At 50.7% G+C, this 19,348-nt stretch overlaps 7 protein-coding genes across 7 annotated transcripts; 5 read left to right on the top strand and 2 right to left on the bottom strand.

Moving 5' to 3' along the window:
- Positions 1-534: 534 nt before the first annotated feature.
- PpBr36_10182 (uncharacterized protein) lies at positions 535-4,685 on the bottom strand (the record flags this gene model as incomplete). The annotated part of the gene is made up of 5 exons (XM_029897295.1): positions 535-1,113; positions 1,217-1,801; positions 1,946-2,342; positions 2,444-2,597; positions 3,275-4,685. 5 exons carry the CDS (start codon positions 4,683-4,685, stop codon positions 535-537), a joined length of 3,126 nt encoding a protein of 1,041 aa, XP_029744338.1.
- Positions 4,686-6,171: 1,486 nt separating this feature from the next.
- On the top strand, positions 6,172-7,917 carry PpBr36_10181 (uncharacterized protein; the record flags this gene model as incomplete). The annotated part of the gene is made up of 1 exon (XM_029897294.1): positions 6,172-7,917. The coding sequence occupies one exon, from the start codon at positions 6,172-6,174 to the stop codon at positions 7,915-7,917; it is 1,746 nt and encodes a 581-aa protein (XP_029744376.1).
- A 4,627-nt stretch (positions 7,918-12,544) lies between these two features.
- Positions 12,545-13,120, top strand: PpBr36_10180 (uncharacterized protein; the record flags this gene model as incomplete). The annotated part of the gene is made up of 1 exon (XM_029897293.1): positions 12,545-13,120. The coding sequence occupies one exon, from the start codon at positions 12,545-12,547 to the stop codon at positions 13,118-13,120; it is 576 nt and encodes a 191-aa protein (XP_029744340.1).
- Positions 13,121-14,259: 1,139 nt separating this feature from the next.
- Positions 14,260-14,691, bottom strand: PpBr36_10179 (uncharacterized protein; the record flags this gene model as incomplete). The annotated part of the gene is made up of 2 exons (XM_029897292.1): positions 14,260-14,539; positions 14,675-14,691. The coding sequence occupies 2 exons, from the start codon at positions 14,689-14,691 to the stop codon at positions 14,260-14,262; spliced, it is 297 nt and encodes a 98-aa protein (XP_029744419.1).
- A 1,748-nt stretch (positions 14,692-16,439) lies between these two features.
- Positions 16,440-16,693, top strand: PpBr36_10178 (uncharacterized protein; the record flags this gene model as incomplete). The annotated part of the gene is made up of 2 exons (XM_029897291.1): positions 16,440-16,530; positions 16,557-16,693. The coding sequence occupies 2 exons, from the start codon at positions 16,440-16,442 to the stop codon at positions 16,691-16,693; spliced, it is 228 nt and encodes a 75-aa protein (XP_029744249.1).
- A 115-nt stretch (positions 16,694-16,808) lies between these two features.
- On the top strand, positions 16,809-17,417 carry PpBr36_10177 (uncharacterized protein; the record flags this gene model as incomplete). The annotated part of the gene is made up of 3 exons (XM_029897290.1): positions 16,809-16,887; positions 16,938-17,090; positions 17,113-17,417. The coding sequence occupies 3 exons, from the start codon at positions 16,809-16,811 to the stop codon at positions 17,415-17,417; spliced, it is 537 nt and encodes a 178-aa protein (XP_029744420.1).
- A 26-nt stretch (positions 17,418-17,443) lies between these two features.
- PpBr36_10176 (uncharacterized protein) lies at positions 17,444-17,927 on the top strand (the record flags this gene model as incomplete). The annotated part of the gene is made up of 2 exons (XM_029897289.1): positions 17,444-17,861; positions 17,896-17,927. 2 exons carry the CDS (start codon positions 17,444-17,446, stop codon positions 17,925-17,927), a joined length of 450 nt encoding a protein of 149 aa, XP_029744421.1.
- Between the last annotated feature and the right edge of the window lie 1,421 nt (positions 17,928-19,348).

Here is a 19,348-nt window from a genome sequence, read left to right as displayed (position 1 = left end):
AAAAAAAAAAAAAAAAAAAAAAAAAAAAAAAAAAAAAAAAAAAAAAAAAAAAAAAAAAAAAACACACACACACACACATCTTTTGGAGAGATGGCTCGATGCAGATGAATCCGCAAATCCACTCTCCGTACGCGTCACCTTGGATGCTTACTGGAATAGGTCTCCAAACTTTCAGAAACGTAAACACAAACAAGATAGCGTATTTTCGATTATCTCGTCACCTCGCCAAATCGGCGTTCCAAAACTACCAGATAGCATGATTGGTAGCAACTAGAGATCGCCTTAATTCAAGCTTAAAACAAGGCTGCAAACATGAACCAAGGCCTAACAAACACCCAAATTAAAGCCCCATCTTCTAGAAGTTTGTTTTTTTCTTCACTACCTTGTTGGGTATCAAAACTTGCTGATCTTACAGTTGGAACTGAAAGATCGGTTATGGACACATATGGATAAGCTTCTCACAAAAAAGCTCCTCTCAATAATCTTTACACCTATAACACACCCTGTGCTCAACCAGCGTTACAATGTCGTTCCCTAAGCGACATGCTCCTGCCTCTTCTCCTCAGCCTCGACATCGACCGACTTGCCCTCAGCCCTCCTCAAAAAGTCAATCAAGCCAACGTCGCGCTGCGCCTCGGCCAGCAGCCTCGCGTCCTCAGCGCCCGTGTGGCTGCCAAAGACGCGGTCCATCTCCTCGAGGCTGACGTCCTTGGTCTCGGGCAGGTAAAAGTAGATCCAGGCAATGCCGGCGGCCAGGAAGCCGGCGAAGAAGATGTAGGTGCCCCAGGCCAGGGCCTGGAACATGGGCGGCACGAAGAAGGCGATGGCAAAGTTGTTGAGCCAGTTGGACGAGGCGCCGATGGAGGCGCCGCGGGCGCGGATGCTGAGCGGGAAGATCTCGGAGATGACCACCCACGACGCCGGGCCCCAGCCGTACCCAAAGGCGCCGATGTAGATCCAGATCAGGATCACCGCCGCCCAGCCCGCGGCGGGGTTGCTGGGCCAGTCGTGTTGGAACTTGGCCACCACGATGCCGACCGTCACCATGGTCAGGAACATGATTATGGAGCCCGTGTACAGCATGGGCTTGCGGCCGAGCTTGTCGATGAGCAACTTGAGAGCGGAAAAAAAAAAAAAAAAAAAAAAGAAAGGGCTGTTAGCATCGTTTCTGTGTCCTCCCAGAAAGAAATTCTTTCCTATATCCCATCAGACTTACCATGGCAGGAATGGTCGACACCAAAAACACCACACCCGTGACGCCCGTCGCCAGCAGAGCAATGGTGCCCTCGGTGAACCCAAAGCTCATAAAAACGTTGGTGGCATAGTAGATGATGGCGTCGATGCCGGACCACTGCTGGAAGAACATGACGAGCCACGCCGTGGCGACGCGCTTGACATTGTCCCAGGTCTTGAAGCACTGCACGTAGCCGACGATCTCGTGGACCCAGGGGTTGCGGTCCTCCTTGTTGGCGTACTGGGGCAGGGCGCGCGCAAAGGCCCTCTCCTCGAACAGCTGCTCGGCCCTGATCTCGAGCAGCTCGACCTCGACGAGCGGGTCGTCGAGGTCCTTCTTGCGGATCCAAGCCAGCGTCTTGCGCGCCTCCTCATACCGGCCCTTCTTGACCAGCCAGCGCGGCGAGAAGGGCATGAACCAGATGCCGCCGGCCAGGAGGATCGCGGGGATGCCTTGGATGATGGAAGGGAGGCGCCATGCCATGTCCGACTGGGCTGCATCGTGTCCGCCAATGTAGTTGCTACCGTAGCCGACCCAGAAGGAGAGGAAGATGCCAAAGATGGTGGCCTGGTGGTTGGGAGGGGGTTAGGTTCGTGGTTAGCAAGCGCAGGGGTGATTACTTCCTGGCCCTCATCAAGTGCCTAGAGCACTGCAGAGAAAAAGCCGTCACGTAGCTAGCTGACTTAGCTATGCTGGTATACAAGTACTAACAAACTGGTAGAAAGAGACAGTGAAGCCACGCGTCTCAGGTGCCGAGATCTCAGCATTGTACAGGGGACCGACGCCACTAAATAGACCAACGCCGAGACCCGTGAAGAAGCGGCCGGCGTACAAGAGGTCGGGCTTGCCCGCGGTGGCGCCGATGTACAGGTAACTGCCCAGGATGACCCAGCAGCAGGCGGTGAACATGGTGTACTTTCTCGAGATGACCTCACTGAGGATGCCGGCGCTCAAGGACCCCAGGATACCACCGAGCTGCAGGATCGAGGTGAGCCAGCCGGTCGCGGTCGGCGAGGACACGACGCTGGGGAAGTTTTCCTTGAAGCGGTACATGGCCAACGACTGCGAGAGGATGCCCTGTTGGTAGCCATATTCGAAGCCGCCAAAGCTGTTTGTCGAGATGAAGTCAAGTTAGTTGATGTTTGGTGACAAAATGTTGATAGTACCAACATGCAACTCGCAGACTCCAAGCAGGTGGTGGTGACTTACGATGCGAAAAGGGCAAGCAGAACTAGCTTGGGATTCGCCTTGATGGAGCGCCATCTGTCCGTCTGGGCTTGTTCTTGGACACGCTGAGTGGCATCGTGAACTTCAATTCGTTCCGTTTCGGCTTCGCCTGCCGTGGCGGTCTTGGCCGTCGAACCTGCGTTGTTATCCATCCCCCGGTCTATACTAGCTCAGGTCAAGGCTTAGGGCAGAGATCAACAGAAAGTATAATATGAGGCTGCGTAGCTTAGAGTTTGAGCCTTTATCCCAAGCCCCGGCCCTGTCAACCTATTTATGCTTCGGCAGCAACCGACATCACGACATGGAATTACATTGCTCATCAACTTTTTTTATTTTTTTTTTTTTTTTTTTTAGTTCTGCCCTGTCTCGTTTCATTAATTTTCGCCTTTTTTTTCTTCACCATCACGCGCTTTCCCCTCATAACCGAGGAAATTTCCCCGTGGATCCCCATAATCCACATCGGCCCCAGTGGTGCGAAGATATGGGGATGGTTGCGGGGTTCACCCGCGAGGATGAGTAGGCGTGCGTGCCAATCAGACTCTGTCGTGTCATGTAATAGAAATCCGACGGCAATAAAAGCAGCAGCCGATGGAGCCCTCAGACACCCGACGGTTGGGTCGCTGGGTTCGGAAGAGCTTTCACGCGGTTGCTCTAGGTAATTGTCCGGGTTCAAGAGTCCAGGGGAAGCGCATGGACTTTCCGGGATCGGAAGTCATTCGGGTCAGAGTCAAGAAAAAGAAACAGGTGACTGAGATGGTCGTGTCGTCATCCTCGTCGCATTCATTAAAGATGGGGGCTACGTCTCCATCTAACCCAAATATGTCGCGTGCTTCATGAAACCCTGGTCCTTCCTCAACATCTCCAAATCCTCATCTCTTAAACTGACGGCAAGCGCCATCCCTCCCTCGGGCGCCTCTGGCAGCAGATACATTAAGCCCTCGATGAAGTCGAAGCTGGGCCTTCTGATGATGACTGGTTTTCCAATGCTTGGGCCAAAGTCGGCGTCCTCAAATAAGCTCTTCAGCAGCATCCAGGAGCTCAGCATCACGTCCTTTGATGAATCAACCGACGCGGTCAGCGAAATGCCCGACTTGTCGGGAGAGCGGGACAGAATGGTCGCGAGAGCGCGCGTGCGGCCCACCAAGTCCCGCTCCTGGCCTGTCTCTTCGGCCGTGAAAAGCGCGGAGCGCATCTCTCCAGCGACGACTCCGAGTGAAGACGGCTGAACAAGCTCTTGGGGCTCGTGGGAGTGGAAGTTGAGGACTTGTAAGAGGCCAGGGTAGGTAGCTGGGACGTTGAAGTATTTGCGCACATCGACGGCTCGGGTCAATTTGACTTTTTCGGACGTATCCACCAGACGTGGCAGTCGTGCACGGGTGATGGCTTGCCAGATGAAGGTCGTGATGGCGTCGTCTGTGGACAAGAACGGCACTGCTGAGTCCGGAGGTAGTGTGCTTGTTGCGTTATCCTTGACTTCGGCCAGTGAACTGGGACTGAAGCTGAAATACGCCCACCTGCCGCTCGGCGGAGGGGCTGTGGTTGTGACGTGCTCTTCCGTTGCCTTTTCACTCTTTTTCTTGGAGATCTGGCTGCTGCTTACTTCGGGACCCGGAGTGTAGTCCTCGTCCAACAGTGGTACTAGTTTGTCGCGTGCCATATTACCGATTCGCATCTCCTCGCTGGAGAAGCTGTCACCACGACAAGCCTTCGCAATCATTGAAATCACCTGTCCCTGCCCCGAAGCGTCCATGGTGGCGTGCGAGGCTGCAAAGGTGAGCAACAAACCACCTTGGACAAACACAGCGTGGACGGACAAGACCTCCCGGGGACCGTCGTCAGTCGCAAAAGTTTTGCGCCGGGATAATACGCTTTGTTCGAGCATTTCCATGGGGAAACCTGCGCTTTGCATTGCCTCAAAGCTCGGTGATGAGTTGTCGTCTCGCAAGTCGTCAACAGTAAAGAGAGGGGCCCCTGTCAAGCGACAAATGCTGAACGTTCCGGTGTTGCCTGTACTGGCGCCATGGTTGACGACCTGACCTGCTATCCATGGAAAGGCATCTGCAGTGTGTTTGAGGCCTGTTTGAAGCCGATCGAGGATGTGACGAATATTGGCCTCAGCGCTCAATGGAAACCCAAGCGTTATTTGCGTGTACAAGTGCTGAAAGAACGGCTGTTGTCCCAGTATATCCAGCTTGATATTCGCATCGGTGTGCAGGCCATCCATTGTGGGTAGCTGGGTTTTGGGTTTGGTTGTAGAAGTTAATTTTCAAATAGTCTGTATAATGGTCCGGTTTGAGCGCATGGCTGCCCCCCAAGTCTATGATGCTCTTGTTTTTATATTGAAATGGCTGTATCCTCCATGGCTCTGGTCGTCGGTGGGTTCGCGCCCACCTATTGAAGACACAAGATGATTCATTCTTAGCCACGCTCACTTGGGAAAGGCTCCAGCGCGAATGCGAATGCAGTGCGCTGGGTAAAGCACGTGATTGCTCCATGCCGTTGTCACATCCTATCCCAAGATGACTTGACTGTCAGCTTCTAGCGGGTCAGCAACAGGACGGATTGAAGTAATAAATATTTACGAGTATACCGCTCTCTCCGCTACGTGTTGAGTTCAGCACGGAGATTTTTCCCTTTTTGTTGGTGAACTCGGACAGATGGAAGCAGGTCTTTATGGTGGTGTCACAACTGGTGCAGGGTAAGTACTACCTTATCTTGGTAGGTTGGAACCTCGACGCGCTGCACCTGTCAGAGAATTAGCGCGGTCGCGTCTGCTGAGATAATTGATATCAAATCATTCCTAGATGGGTATAATCTAAAGTTGTTTGCATTAACCTTGCGCTTCTGGTAGTACGCCTTGAGCTAATTCAACCCAGGCTAACGAAACCGCAAAGTAGAAACTACTGGGGTCTACTAAGATTATCATTTTCGGGCTTGTTAGAAGTTACAAAGGGTGCCAAAGGGTGCTAGAGATCATATTAGTCACTGTAGACACCTTCCAGATAACAAATGTATGAGTCGTCGAGTGTAGGTAGCCTTGGTCCAAAGTTAAATCATTCACCATTGAAGAGTGTCTGCAATCTTCCCCGCCGGCGTGATGACCGTTGAAGCCACCTACCACCTGCCTTTGACCAGCCTCGTTCCTCAGCACCAGCCCCACCTAGGTAAGTTTTACTGGATCTCTCAAAGCACTGACCTTCTTCACCAGGGCTCCACCGAGATTTGCCGTCGAATCAAGTCAATTCGCTGCCAACTTTCGCCTGCGCCCGCCTTTTTTCCATCATCGTCATCTTGGTGTGTTGATAGTGCGGCAGACTTTTGGTCTTTGCGATCGCTGCCAAGGGAAAATCGTCGACAATCCGACTGCGAGTGCATACCATTCTTTTTTCTGCACGTCGAAGCCTGGCGCGACCTTCACCACTCCTTCAAATCGTCGGCTTACCCCCTTTGGTCCGTGCCGATCAGACCGTGTCTCAGCCAATTCACGCTCGCCCGCCTCCCCGATTTTGCTGTTGTGATCCAAGCTCCAGAAAGCTCCAAAGCTTAACCATCACGTCCAATACGCGGTGTAGCGACCGCTTCAGATTCCACCATATAGAAAGACCAAAGCGCACTATAGACAAACAGGTTTCAAAGCCAGTCTCTCTATCCCTTTCAACCAGGACCTCCCTCCCTGTGGGCAGCTACACCCATTCCGCTACCGATCGGCCATGTCAACACCCGGTGCGGACCTGGGCAGTCAGGTCCCCAATGGCCCTATCGGTGAGCCATCTGGGCCGACTACACCCGCCGCCGTGCTAGAATCGCAAGAGACACTCCCCTCCACCGAAGCGCCTGCATCCCCGAGTGAAACATCAGGGATGCGCAAGGCAGACCGCGTCGACGAGCGCCCGGAATCAGCCGTTATTCCATCCTCCCTCACGCCACCACCATCTTCTCAACTCCCCACCGTTAACGGCGGTGCAACACATACAGATTTGCCTAACCCCACCAGGGCCAGCATTCTATCACCCCCTGACACTAGCCTTCCCAGCTCTCGGAGGCCGCAAAATGCCGCGCCGCCGTTTGCACCCCCAGCGCCGGACGAGGTCATCGAGGCGTCGCCAGCCCAGTTGCGGCTGATGGTGGAGCGCCTGATTGTCGAGAACAGGCGAGTCAATGCCGAGATCGCATCCCTCAAGATGCAGGTCCATATGTCCGACTTTCACCGCGCCGAGGCTGCCAAAATACACAAGGTTGAGCAGGAGATGCTTTGCCGCGAGATTGAGGCCCTTCGATCGGCCGAGCACGCGAGGCAGGCTCGCCGGGAGTTGAGCTCGGTCTCGGATTCATTCCAGGCCAAACACTACCAGCTCAAGGTGGCTCACGACGAACTCATTGGCGAGCATGCGGTTGTCCGGAAGCGGCTCAAGGCGGCCAAGAAACTCATCCAGGCCAAAGAAGAAGAGATTGAGAATTTGAAGGATGACAAAGAGGAGCTTCTGATACGCCTGCGGGAGAACAGAGATCACCTTAACGCCTTCCGCAGCCCCGGTGGCATCTTCCACGGGGGCGTGACACCCAAGGCCCAGGGCGCGACTTCGCCAACACAGCCGCGTCATACTCCCCGGCAAAACTCCAAGGCACCGCGACGTGAACCTCGGGTCGCCCAAAACCATAACGAAGCCCCGTTCACCATGCTGCTCGAAGTTCTGAACGCCGAGAACAACAGTGCCCCCTCGACCCCGACCACAGCTGCCCGGCCAATGCCCAAAATCACGTCTAAGCACACCAGGAACGTACAGTCAATGTCAGCGCTCCCCATAACGCCCGCGACACGACCGCGCACAGATTACGGCGGTCTCCTCCCCTCTGCGGATCTGGTACCACAGTCTGAGCCGCCACACAGATACGGTGGGAACCGCATGCAGCTCGTACCTTCTACACCGGTCAGGGACAGCGGGCGTAAGAGCAGGGAGAGTACAATCTCGGTTGATGACAACGCCGAGCTAGCGCGTCAGGCGTTGGCATCCGTCGCAGCACAGGCCCAGTCGTTTGCCGCGTCGCACCATGCCGCCATCGGCGCTGGCAGCGGCAGCTTCCACCGAGTTGGAGATCCGCACCCGTCGACTCAGGGAGAACAAGACGAGGAGGAGGTGTATGAGAGCCAGGCCAGCCAGGCGGCGTCCGAGATGCTCCGCCGCGATCCGCAGGAGAGCTTTGAAGTTGTTGCCTCCCGCGACGTGACACCGAACCCTCCATCGGCACCGGCCGAGAAGAGCGCTACGCTCCAGCAGACACTGTTTGCGGGAATAGGGAGGAGTGGAGTCGACATGGCTGCCGAGAAGAGGAAGTTTAGCGGCGGCGTCAACGATACGCACAGACAAGAGATGGCCAGCCCGCATAAGAGGGCCAGAATTGATGGGAACTTGAGAGAAGGGGGTGTAGGTCTTGGCATCTACGGTCAGGATGCTTGAGTATGGTCTATGGATGCTACTTTAGTGGAAGGTTTGTCGAGAGCATTTTTGGGCGTTCCTACTGGCACTACGTTTGCTTTTGCCTCAGTTTTTTCGCGTTTCGGGGGGGGGGCTTCAGCGGACAAAAGTGTGTTTCAAAATTGGACAATGACTATATGAGAGGCACTGGGACTGGCACTCACTCCTTGGTGTCATGATCCCTTGTAGAATGTATGTATGGCCTTTCTAGATAGCGATTATGATTTTACGAACGACTTTTTATTTAGTAGGATCTAAACCTTGCGCCAAGGGCTGGTTGCTGTGTGTTCATTTGGGACTTTCCCTGCCCATTTTCTTTTCCCCCCTATACTATGACAGATTGCAAAATCGGACACTTTCTCCTCCAGGTTTTTACAAGTGGGTTAAGAAGTGATAGTCAGTCAGGCTTAATCAACTGCTGCTTGGCCGCATCATCGGCTCAAGTGAAAGTGGTTGTCAGATAGGAATATCGAGATAAGAAAGGCAAGGCACAAAAATGAAATGCCATCACCCAACTGCGACAAAGCTGCGTTGAAATTATTATAGATGATTCAAGGTGGAAAAGTAGGCACCCAGCCGAACTGTGGTGCAACCCACCCTCCCCCACTCCCTTGGGCGGGGTGTACACGCTGACGACAGCCAAGTCCCGTGATGGAGGGTGAAAGCGGCTCAACTGGAGCTGGTTGGTGTTAGTTCGGTTGGCACATGAGTTTGACTACGTTATGAGAGCGAATGCATCAGACGAAGGCAAGGAAGGGCAACCTCGAGAGGCAAATTCCAAGTACCTGGCGGTACTACAAAGTCACGAATGAATTGAACCGTTCAAAGAAAATGTTTCTGTGTAATGAATGCTCAATTCGAGCTCAGATTGAGTCCCTATTTCTAGAAGTCATAATCTGGCGTCCTGTTCCCCCTGTGAAATCTCTGCAACCGTCTCCTTCCGTACCGTATCCCTTTAGAAATGCGTAGATCGTAACATTATAAAGTTGTGTAAAACAGTTCCCCCAAATTTATCCCCCTAAAACCGTCCCAGCTCTGGGTTGTTCATCTTGTTTGATCTTGCAAGTATTGCCGAGTCAAGACCATGCGGGCCAGGTTCAAAGTTGGGAGATATGAGGTGAAGCTTTGTGTGGTCGAAAGAGAAAAAACTACCAAAGGACAAGACAAAAGTGTCACGTCATGGTGATTTGTAGCGGTTGTGATTGGCTTATTTGCCGCATGCGGTGCAAGTGCCTGTGGAGGATGGAGAGAAAATGTCAGTCTTTGGCGTCGAATGAAACCGAGGAGTGGAGAGAGGTGGTCGAAACATACACTTGTCGCCGCAGTTGCAGGACGAAGCGCCAGAGCATCCGCAGTTGCCAGCCATTGTGATTGTTGGTGGGTTGTTGAACAAAAAGGGAGTAGAAGGTTGATTGAAGATTGTGTGAATTTTTGTTGTGTTTGCTTTGATGATTGCAAGTTGTGGATGGAGATGAGAAGGAAAGCCGACCGCAAGAGAGGAAGAGAAAGGATTCTTATATAGACTTTTCTTCCATTATCCAAGACCCTTTCCGGAAGCATCCATAAAGCCTATAGGTAGTACTTCCCCGCTGATAGAGGCAGGAACGATCTCCTGGGCACCCGGTGCACGGCAAGTGGCGAAGGCGTCATTTGTGCGCTTTGCGGCTTTTGTGCGTGAAAGTCAAACAAAAACAGCAGGAAAAATGCAGGCATGACGCCGCCTTACCAACCGGACCCCTACTCATCGGCTGCCCGTAATCAAGAGATGGTGGGGCCGTCCTGTGGATCGTCATTGGCTGCGCCATTTGTGCCCCTCGCGGAGTTTCCGGGTACATCGATCTAAACCCCTTGGGGCCTTGGCTTTTTGCGAGATTTGTGCGTGAATCCTATCCAGTGGTTTACTCGGATAGGTCTCCATTTTTTGCGTTCCGATAGCCAACATTGCCTCCCTGATGGAACGCAAGTCACTTCGCCCGTGTCAAACTTAATACGACGTGAATTGCGTGCCATGACTGCGATTCTTCGGCGGCCCAGATCAATCGGGAAGGTTCTAGGGCATGCTGTCTTGGCTTGCGTGCGGATGGTCAAGGCAACAGAACAGTGTTCTCCACGCCAGAAAAGGGTACACGCAAGCTAGGCATCTCCTTTCCCCGGTACGGACTGGCGAGTCAAATAATTTACCCCACAGGGGGAAAGGGTCGGGCCTATTCTGACTGACAACACACGTCCTGTCCTGTCCTGTTCAGTGGAAGGTACTCGACAGTGTGGGTTAGCCTAGAACGCTGGCCTAAAAACTTGGTTCTGTTTGCTCATGTGAACTAGGGTCAAACATCATACTACTTCTAGAAAATACTTTAATAATATATTTATATATATTATATGAAGGTCACTCTCCGCTACCATTCCCCTGCTGAGCTTACCTAACTAATAACCTTCAGGACTTGGTATGTCCAGCAGATCCCCCACGCTAAGTTAAGCTGTGATCAGTTCTAGGCTCATTTGATACATGTCAGTCAAAAACTTTGGAGCGGACAAGACCTGGTTCTAGGTTTGTCAAGCTGCACAGATTCCACCAATAACAGGGAATGCACTGGCTTGGCTGATATGACCAGATGTGCCATTTCCGAGGCCGACTCGCGAGGTAGGTTTTCTCCACAGCTTTTTGCTTTTTCTTTACTCTTTTCTTTTTTCGGATACCTTTCCTATCAGCACCCACGTCATCGCAGAAAAATAACGGGGTTTTCGTTTTTCCTCTTTTCTTTTGAGGACGTAGAGATAGATTATTGACTGACCGAGCCGGCCCTGGTGACTAATAAACGACATTTTCAATATACCATTTGCTCGGCAATCCCCTTACGCTTTCAAGATCGACACACCTACGCTTTGTGGGGCTCTCAGTATTTGCCTAGCGGGCAGAACATTTGGACAATATATACTAACATAGTATTGGAATCATTGGATGGACACTAAGCTGTTGTTGCACGTTGATTGAGCACGGATTACATACATCCACTTCGATTGTCTCCCCTTGTTTTTCGGGTGTAAACGGCCAAAGAATACATGTAAGAACAAGGGGGAGAGAACAAAAAAAAAAAGAAAAGGAAGAGAAATAAAGAGAGCAAAAACAAAAACCATTTATGCAGTTGGTGGTGTAAAACTGTCGCCTTTGAGATAATACTCATCAGGTAATGTGCTGACGCGGCAGGGTCCACGTTACACGATGCATCGGTTCGCTGGTGGGGATGGAATAGCAGCTGAAAAATATGGGTAAAGATTATGCTTCAAAAGTGAAATAATGGGTGTTCTTCTCAAGGATTTCAACAATAACAACAACAACAACAGCTGGAGCCTGGAGGTGGTAACAAGCTTTCATACTGTTATTATTGCGGAAACAGAAACATTAATTTATCAACAAGGCATACGAGTGAATAAATTTTGAACTGGGGCTTATTTCGGAGCAAATGTGGCGATTTCCGCATTTTTATGCCGATGCGAGGGTTAATTTGCAAACAATTATCAGCCGAAAATAAACATCGCAGAATATATGTAAGTAACGTAGCTTCTTATAAGTTTAACAAATGAATTCAAGCTCAGACTTACTACTTGAGCAAATAATAACAGAAGATAGTCAATGTCTAAGTAAATTATTGTTATAGTAGTTTCTCACTGTTAGAAAATCCATAACTTTTTAAGATCCAATACGAAGACTTGCATGTATTCCTTTTATATGAGGCAGATATCATTCTTTCCCATGGGCATTCATATGTCACCGACCATCTGACTAGAAAAGAAAATCACAAAGGACAACCACTATATATTTGATTTGGGGTCTCCAGAAAGCCCCGTGGAGACGATACTCCCCGGTACTCTACCGTACCCGCCTTTTCTTAAGCTGCAGTCCTTTCTACCTATCGTGATATAGTTTGTGTATGCTGTGAAGTACAAAATGGCAGGTACGCAAGGCCTAACCTCGGCAACCAGAGTGCTGCACACCTGGTGAAGAGTTGGCGTATAATATATTGCCAGAAGGCACTATAAAAGGGCTCTTCTTCGAGGCCCAGCTATCCGGTAGTAGCGGCATCTGAAAAGAAACAGTGGTTGGGAATTGTTTTTTTGATATGTTCGGCGCAAAAAGGGGTTCAATAGTACGACTGGAGCCACAGTTTGAATATACCAGCAAGATCGATTTACTTTGAAGGTTGTTAGCTTAGTTCTGTGAGATTTCATTCTTGTGCGATATATAAAAAAAGCGTTCCAGTAAGTATGTCACTGCTTTTGTTTTATTTACTTTAAGTCCTAAGGAGTATGTTGCGTCCGGTCATGCTCTGGCTATTCAAATTGAGCAAGCCGAGATGCAGGGGTAGATGAAACACCACCAAGCTCAAAATCGAATGATTCGCAAACAGGTAAAAAAAAAAAAAAAAAAAAAAAAAAAAAAAAAAAAAAAAAAAAACAAATCACATTCAAGGCTCCAATGCAGTCGGTTCCCATCCCAAAGCCATGGCATTTTTCTGTCGAACCATATTATTGGGAATTCTGGACTCGATCTACATTTCTGCATCGGCAACCCCGCCCCTAGAATCGTCTACTTGTCATTACTCGCGGCACGATGACATCGGAAGCTGCTGACGCGCATCCCTCGGCCACTCCGGTAAATGATGCTTGTGACCCAGTGGATGATGGAAGTCAACCAGCATCGGAAGCCGCAAGCACTGCCACGAGCCCAGCCCCTGGGATGGTCTTGCCGGCGCCGGGGAAGAAGAAGTCAGGGAGGAGGCCCAGGCGGAAAAAGAAGCCACATGCGCCGGGTTCCCAGGCTGAACATGGGCAGGGGATGCCAAAGCACCAAAACCGACCAGGCCGTACTTCATCGTCAGCACAGGGGCTGCATCAGCAACAGCAGCAAAGGCAAGAGAAGCGACAAAATTCACCATCGCGAAAAGACCAACATACAAACGCCTCCGCTGCCCACGCGCAGTCCAAGGCGGCGCCAAAACCAGGACCACCAAGGGCCGCAAGCGAGATCAACAAGTCGCTTTCCGTCGCCATGATGGCTAGCCCTCTCTTCCCTCTGCCGTTCCCGTTGATGCCGGTCCTGGGCGCGACTTTGCTCGCTGGTCAGGGAAAGCCTTGTAGTGAGAGAAAGAAAGGCGACGGCACGGACGTCAAGCCGGGCAATGGATGAGTTGGCCATGTTTGACGGCTGTGACAGTATCACATTCGACTTGGCTACATGAAGAGGGTCATCTGCACCAAGGTCAACCATAAAAGGGGTCCTGGCGTTGAGTTGGGAGATCTTATTCGGGCTCAGCCAAACAATGATAGTTCGAAGCCTCATTTCGCTTCCCATCACACCACATTGAAAATGCACTTTACGAATCGGAAATTGAGGAGGTATTTTCTGCGCCAGGTCATAAAGAGGTTACTCATCCGTTGGCGCATAATCGAGGTTTGCAAGTACATCCGCCAAACCGCATATCAAAAAAATCAGGGACGCACTTGAACTTTTCTACTCAATCTCTTACGTTTGCAAAGCCTGATGTTGCCTTTCTTTTTCTCATATCTGCTAGCAGCCATTCTCTAAAAGACCAGGTTTTCTCAGCTGCTGGTTAATCGCAGCTTGCACATGCCACCATGGACGGTTCCCAAGCGGCTCGACATGTCCGGACGCTGGCCCGCGGGGATGGAAAGTGTGACTCCCTCTAGACCGGGTGCGTCTTGGCACGGGTAGAGCAGCAACATGCGAGCTCAGATCCAGGTTGTGTCCATGCCGTCCCTCGAGCGCTTTGGCCAGATGCTGCGGGTCACATAATATATTCCATCTTGCACCATCATTTGCAGCTTCCTATCCTACCGATGATGGAAAGGATGCCCGTACCTTTGCTCTACTGTTGTTGGATGCACATGACATTGCAAAAATATCACGCCCCGAATGCCTCCAGTGTCCAGACTGGCCTCCGCCGTTGCGCGCCATGAGCCCACCTTGTCGGCGCGTTGCCCGCGCGGACACACTTCGACTATGATCCTCAGGAAGCTCTGTACCGTCTACATGGCCTCCTGCACTGCTTCATCAGCTCTTTGAACATCTCGAAAAGCCTCTGCTTTTCCTGCTGCGAAGCGTCGTTCTGCTGCCCGTTCCACCTGGCAGTAATCAAGCGAGGACCAGTCAGTATTTACCCGTACTGGAAAAACAAAAACAGGACTTAGCTAAGCTTACAAGAGGGCGCGGGACGGGGTTCCATCGGTTTGCTGGCGTGATGCCTGAAAACCCCCCAATCCAGAACGGCAGCTAGGGGCATTTTGTGCGCGACAATGTAGATGGTGTCAGGCAGCTTGCCGGCCTGATCGGGCGCGCGAATGGTCGCGATAAAAGCCTGGAGTCGCGGCAAAAGCGTCGCGGCGCTCCATGGTGTGAACGTAGCGCTCGACACTCGCGGCCACGTATGCGGCGTACCCAGGGAACGATCTCTCCGTGGGCTTGAGCGTATCCACGGATTTACCAGAAAGCCACAACTTGTCCATGTCCGGCTGCTGCCAGAAGGTCTCCTCGGCTACAGGGCCAGGCGCCGGCGACGCACGGCTCGTGCCACCGCTCGTCGTGAAGCTGCATAATGTAGCCAACCAGCTGTGTTCGAACAGGAGGCGCTTTTGGTTCGCACATTGGTGCTGAGGTGCGTGCGTCGTGTATGGTCAAAACTTGTGGGTTTGTTGGTGTATGCGTGTCCGAGATGTAGCGCACGAGAGAAGTGGCGACATTGCGTACAAGGAACGCCTGTTCTACTTTGGCCGTGATCCGACCTACCGTGACCGACTGTACATCAGCGGAGCTGACCACAATTGGCCATAAATCACCGAGGAGTACGTTGTTATGTACGAGACGCGGTGAGTTTTATGGGGTTGTGAATAATTAAGCTATCTAAAGTTGTAAACAATAGGTTTGATTTTTCTTATTCCACAGTATATTTGATTTTTTTAATTCCTTCGTCCGGGTCTGGATAGCCATACATCATGCGTATAACATGAACGCTTTTCCGAAAACCTGTCATCTCTGTAATGTCGCAAACCGCATCCACTTTCATAACGATCCTGTGTTTACCACGCTGGAAAACGACCTCGCCGGGAAGAGGCCAAATCTCTTTCTTTCCGAGAAGAACTCTTTTTCTGTCCCACTTTCGAATTTCATATGCATGAGCTTCACACCATAGAAGAGGCCCATAGCCAGGCCCGATGCCAATCTCGCTGCCGGGGGCGTCTTTCCTTTTTGTTGCGAGGCCCAGATTGGCCAAAGAGATGATGCCCAGGGCAAAAATCCGTTGGATTTGCATTGTGTAAAAAGGATGATATAATTTAAATGGCCGTGGCAGTAAATATTTTCAAACGGGGAAGTAAGCAAAGTATTGAGCAAAACATAAAGCAGGTGATAAGTAGAAAGGAGATCTTTCCTGATAAATATAGTTTTGTTGCTGAGAAGAATACTAGCCACCCAAGAAGTTGTTTTTGTCTAGATATAAATATCTTTTGGATATAATATTAACTCATCTAATAATTACATCAGATTTGCGCAATGTATTTATAGCAAGTTAAATATCTGCTTGTAGCATGGTTTAATGCGAAAGGGATTACAACGAGTCGTAGAATACTTCGAGGTGTTTTTCACATTAACGCACCTATTTAACTTACAAAGCCAGGACTGTTTAACTTGCTCTAATAGTACTAGAAATAAGGATGCTTGGCATTCTCCTATTTCATTGTATACTTCATTTGGCGAACATGACAAAGTACATCTCACAATGGGGCGCATGGTGAAGCTGTCACTAGAGCTAAGCTGCTAAACGGTTATTCGTACAGCTGGGAGCGCCACTTGCAGGTAATCGGGAATCATTTTCCTTGTACAAGTGAGTCCAAGATTCAGAAATTATGCATCAGGGATGTGCTACAGTGCGTCCCTATGCACAAAGCGCGAACAATGTGGAGATGCCGGGGAGAAATGTGCGAAAAGCAACGTGCGATGCTGGACCCTGGAACGGAGAGAGAGAGAGAGATCTTGGTATCACATGACCAGACGCGCTTAGTCAGCACCAGGAGCACCATGAAATCGCTGACGCGATCGTTAGCCTAGAGGGAGCACTGTACCTAAATACATGGCTCTCTTGCCAATCAATTCAGGCTGCACGTGTACGTTATGGTGCGTCAGAAGGTCCAAGGGATCGGACATCTAACATCTTCTTTCTACTAGGTAGCACGCCTCTGACTTGGACTTGGACTTGGCAACCAGAAGGTGCAGAATGCAATCCGTCCTCGACTATCGCAAAAGCAATTGAACACAATGGAGTGTTCTCAGGTCGGATCAGTACGGCAATGCTCGCCCGCCTGGGTACGGTAAATTGCAAGCGCGAACTATGAGAGAAGGGAAGGGGCGTTTGAGGCACGGGCCAACTTCAGAGTGATTAAATGCCGATTGGGCGACATGCACAATTTACCTCGTAATTCCCGACGTGTCTATCATGACCGTCGACCACATAAATCACTTGCAAACACCAGATGACTACGCTTATGCCCGCGGTTACGCCACTTGCGAGATAGCTCGCATGGAATGTTTGGTTTATTAACGAAACGAATAGCCCCTTTGCTGGCATTTATGACCGAGACCTTCTCATACGCGATGTCCTGGCAGAGCTGCGCACCGTCTTCTCTTTCCCTTCACCCTTCGAAACCTCCCGGATTGATTCACCCCTTAACGACTTGTCTCTATGGATAGAAGGGCGCGACCAGCCATTTGTTTTTTTTTTTCCGAATCATCGTCGGATAGCGAAGCTTCAGGCTTAGCATTACAAAGCCTACGACCGCCGGAGGATGATGGTGAAGGGAAAGCGATGCGCGTGGTTGTTGCCCACCACGACGCCGAGCACTGCGCTGCTCCAAACCAAAAGACGTTAGATCCCCACGAGAAAGGTTGCTTCCCTTACGCTCTATATCCCTCTTCACCCTTACTTAAACCTCAGGCTTAGGTAGTGTGCCACAGCCGGTTGCGCGGAACGGGTCCGCCCCGCCCGCCCTCGACACCCTTTCTACTTGCCCATCAACCAGAGGTCTAACGACCCCGTTGTGGCTTCCTACCTCTTTCGGCGCTGCGGGAGTCGTTCCCCCACCAAGCGGTCGATGATAATCAAGTAATAGGGCCCGGTGGGCTCATGGACGAACAAACACAAAAGGCCGCTTGCAAGCGTCGAGAAGAATTCCGGGACATGGCTCTGAGCGCATCTAACCGGTGCGTGGTAACAGGCCTTGGTAAATTGTGGTGCCTCAACCCTACGGTCGGCCCGGGGATACACGTAGCACATATTGTGCCCCAGCTGCAGTACCATGTGTATCCACTCCAGAACTATATGGCGTTCAGGGCTCTACCCAGCAGTTTATACCGAACCGTCGGCTCTCGAACCAACCCGGCTCATGTCGGCCTGGATGCACACGTGGTCTATTAGGAACAGCCTGGTCCTGTCGGCAAACTATGCATGAGCTTTTCGACCAGCGGCTAATCACCATCCACCCAGATTCACATCTGATACGTATTTTCGCGCCATACGATTTTATAATACCGTATCACGGGAAGAAAGCCAATTTTGGGAGTATCCAGTCCGATCGCAACGCGTTGCGCTGGCACTGGAATATGTGCGTTATCGAGAACATGGGTGCCAGTACGTCGCACCAGCTACAAGGGGTCTCTACTCTGCTCTCGGGCTCCTTGACGCCTCTGTCTCGTCTCTCCGAGATGGATGAGAGTCCTGCCAGCCTCTTTGACGATGATACGGGCCCTACTCTTCCGCATCAAGGACCTGCCGGCTGGAGCAATTCTGGCGGTGGTCAGAAGCGTTCGAGGCTTTCTGTACAGACGCGCGAGGGTGCTGTTGATGACTATGCATCGTCCGGTCTGACCAATACAGAGTTGGGGAATGACGACAGTAGGAGTATCAAACGGCGAAAAGGAGATTTGAGAGCCAATGGTAACAGCTTACTTGTTGACGATTTTCGGTATATTTCAGATGACAACCATGCTGTCTTTTTTTAAGTGAAGTTAACCGGGAGCTCACTTCAGTGTCGCTAGAAAACCAAGCCGGGTCTGTTTGATCGAGGTTGCTATGTTCCGTCTATATTTATTTTTTTATTACCCCTGCCCTGCCCAAGGAAGACAACAAGGTGGATGTGGGCCACTTTCCGGCCCAACCTCTTACTGCAGACCAGTACGACCTTGGTTAATAAAGGAGGAAGAATTTCGGTGAGGAGCCCTATCCCTCCTGGATTTTCAATTCGATCTTGAACTTACACAATCAACAAACTTAGAAAAGCCCATTCCGACCCCTTTGGCCGGGTGATGCGTGACAGGAGATGGGGGGAAAAAAAAGGAAAAAAAAAAAAAAGCGTTTGGCACGTAATCATTGGCCCCGATGCTTCACGCTGTCATCCCAATCGTTTCCTCGGCTTGAAGGAAGATCACCCGGTGATCAAAGCTTGCAAAGTGAAATTAGCGCTACAAAATGTAACAAATACATATCAAACAGAGCATGAATGACCCCATTAAAAATGTGTGCCCGAGTTGCTCTGTGTTGGCCCACAGCTTTGTTAGACAAGCTCAAACTTTCCTATATGGTACGATACTGCTTGATTCACCAAGCGAAGAACGTGGCGGGATTTCTTTTGTTTCTTTGTCCTTTAAAATCAAGGAGTCCCTGAAAAATAAACCTCGCAGCTCCTATATACTTGCCGATGGCTAGCTTTGATTTCATAGTAGATTCGCCGCCCTTGATTCAGGCTTTTGGTCTGTTTCCTTGCCGGCCCTCTAGCCGAATCAGCACATAGGTCGATTTCAACATACAGCCTTCTCAACTCGGTCTTTGTAAAAGCTATACCTGGCTTCCATAATTCAAGGTCTAACTTGCCTGGGCTAGGAACATGTTCCTACCATCGAGCCCATCCTCACATGCAAGGTTGACGGTAGATGGGTCAGCGGTTTAAAAGACATGGGTCGTACAATGAACAGTCTTTGATTATCCACCCGCATACAAGGAATATTGCAATGGTATACCGACTGAAATATGTGCTCGGCCTCCCTCTGTCAATGTGACGGCGACCCCTCGGCCCGGTAAAACACTTTGGGTGCCATTGAATCCGTTGCCAATTCTGTATCGTCAAGCTACGGCAGTCTCTTGTTGGGCGTTTGGGAGTAGCTTTGGCAGACTCTCTGCGGACATGTAAGATGTACCGATGAATCTTTCAGGGAAGAGCATAACTGGTACAGAGTTGCTAGAACCTTGGGCTGGCCTCCTCTTCTAGCCTTATTATCATGGACCTACCTGTTGCTATTAACATGTCGTCATGAGCCATGAGTCTGCTATTTTCTTTTTCTGTTTCTTTTTTT

The sequence above is a fragment of the Pyricularia pennisetigena genome, assembly GCF_004337985.1.
Source record: "Pyricularia pennisetigena strain Br36 chromosome 4 map unlocalized Pyricularia_pennisetigena_Br36_Scf_9, whole genome shotgun sequence".
Lineage (NCBI taxonomy): Eukaryota > Fungi > Ascomycota > Sordariomycetes > Magnaporthales > Pyriculariaceae > Pyricularia > Pyricularia pennisetigena.
This window is presented reverse-complemented; position numbering and strand designations above follow the sequence as displayed.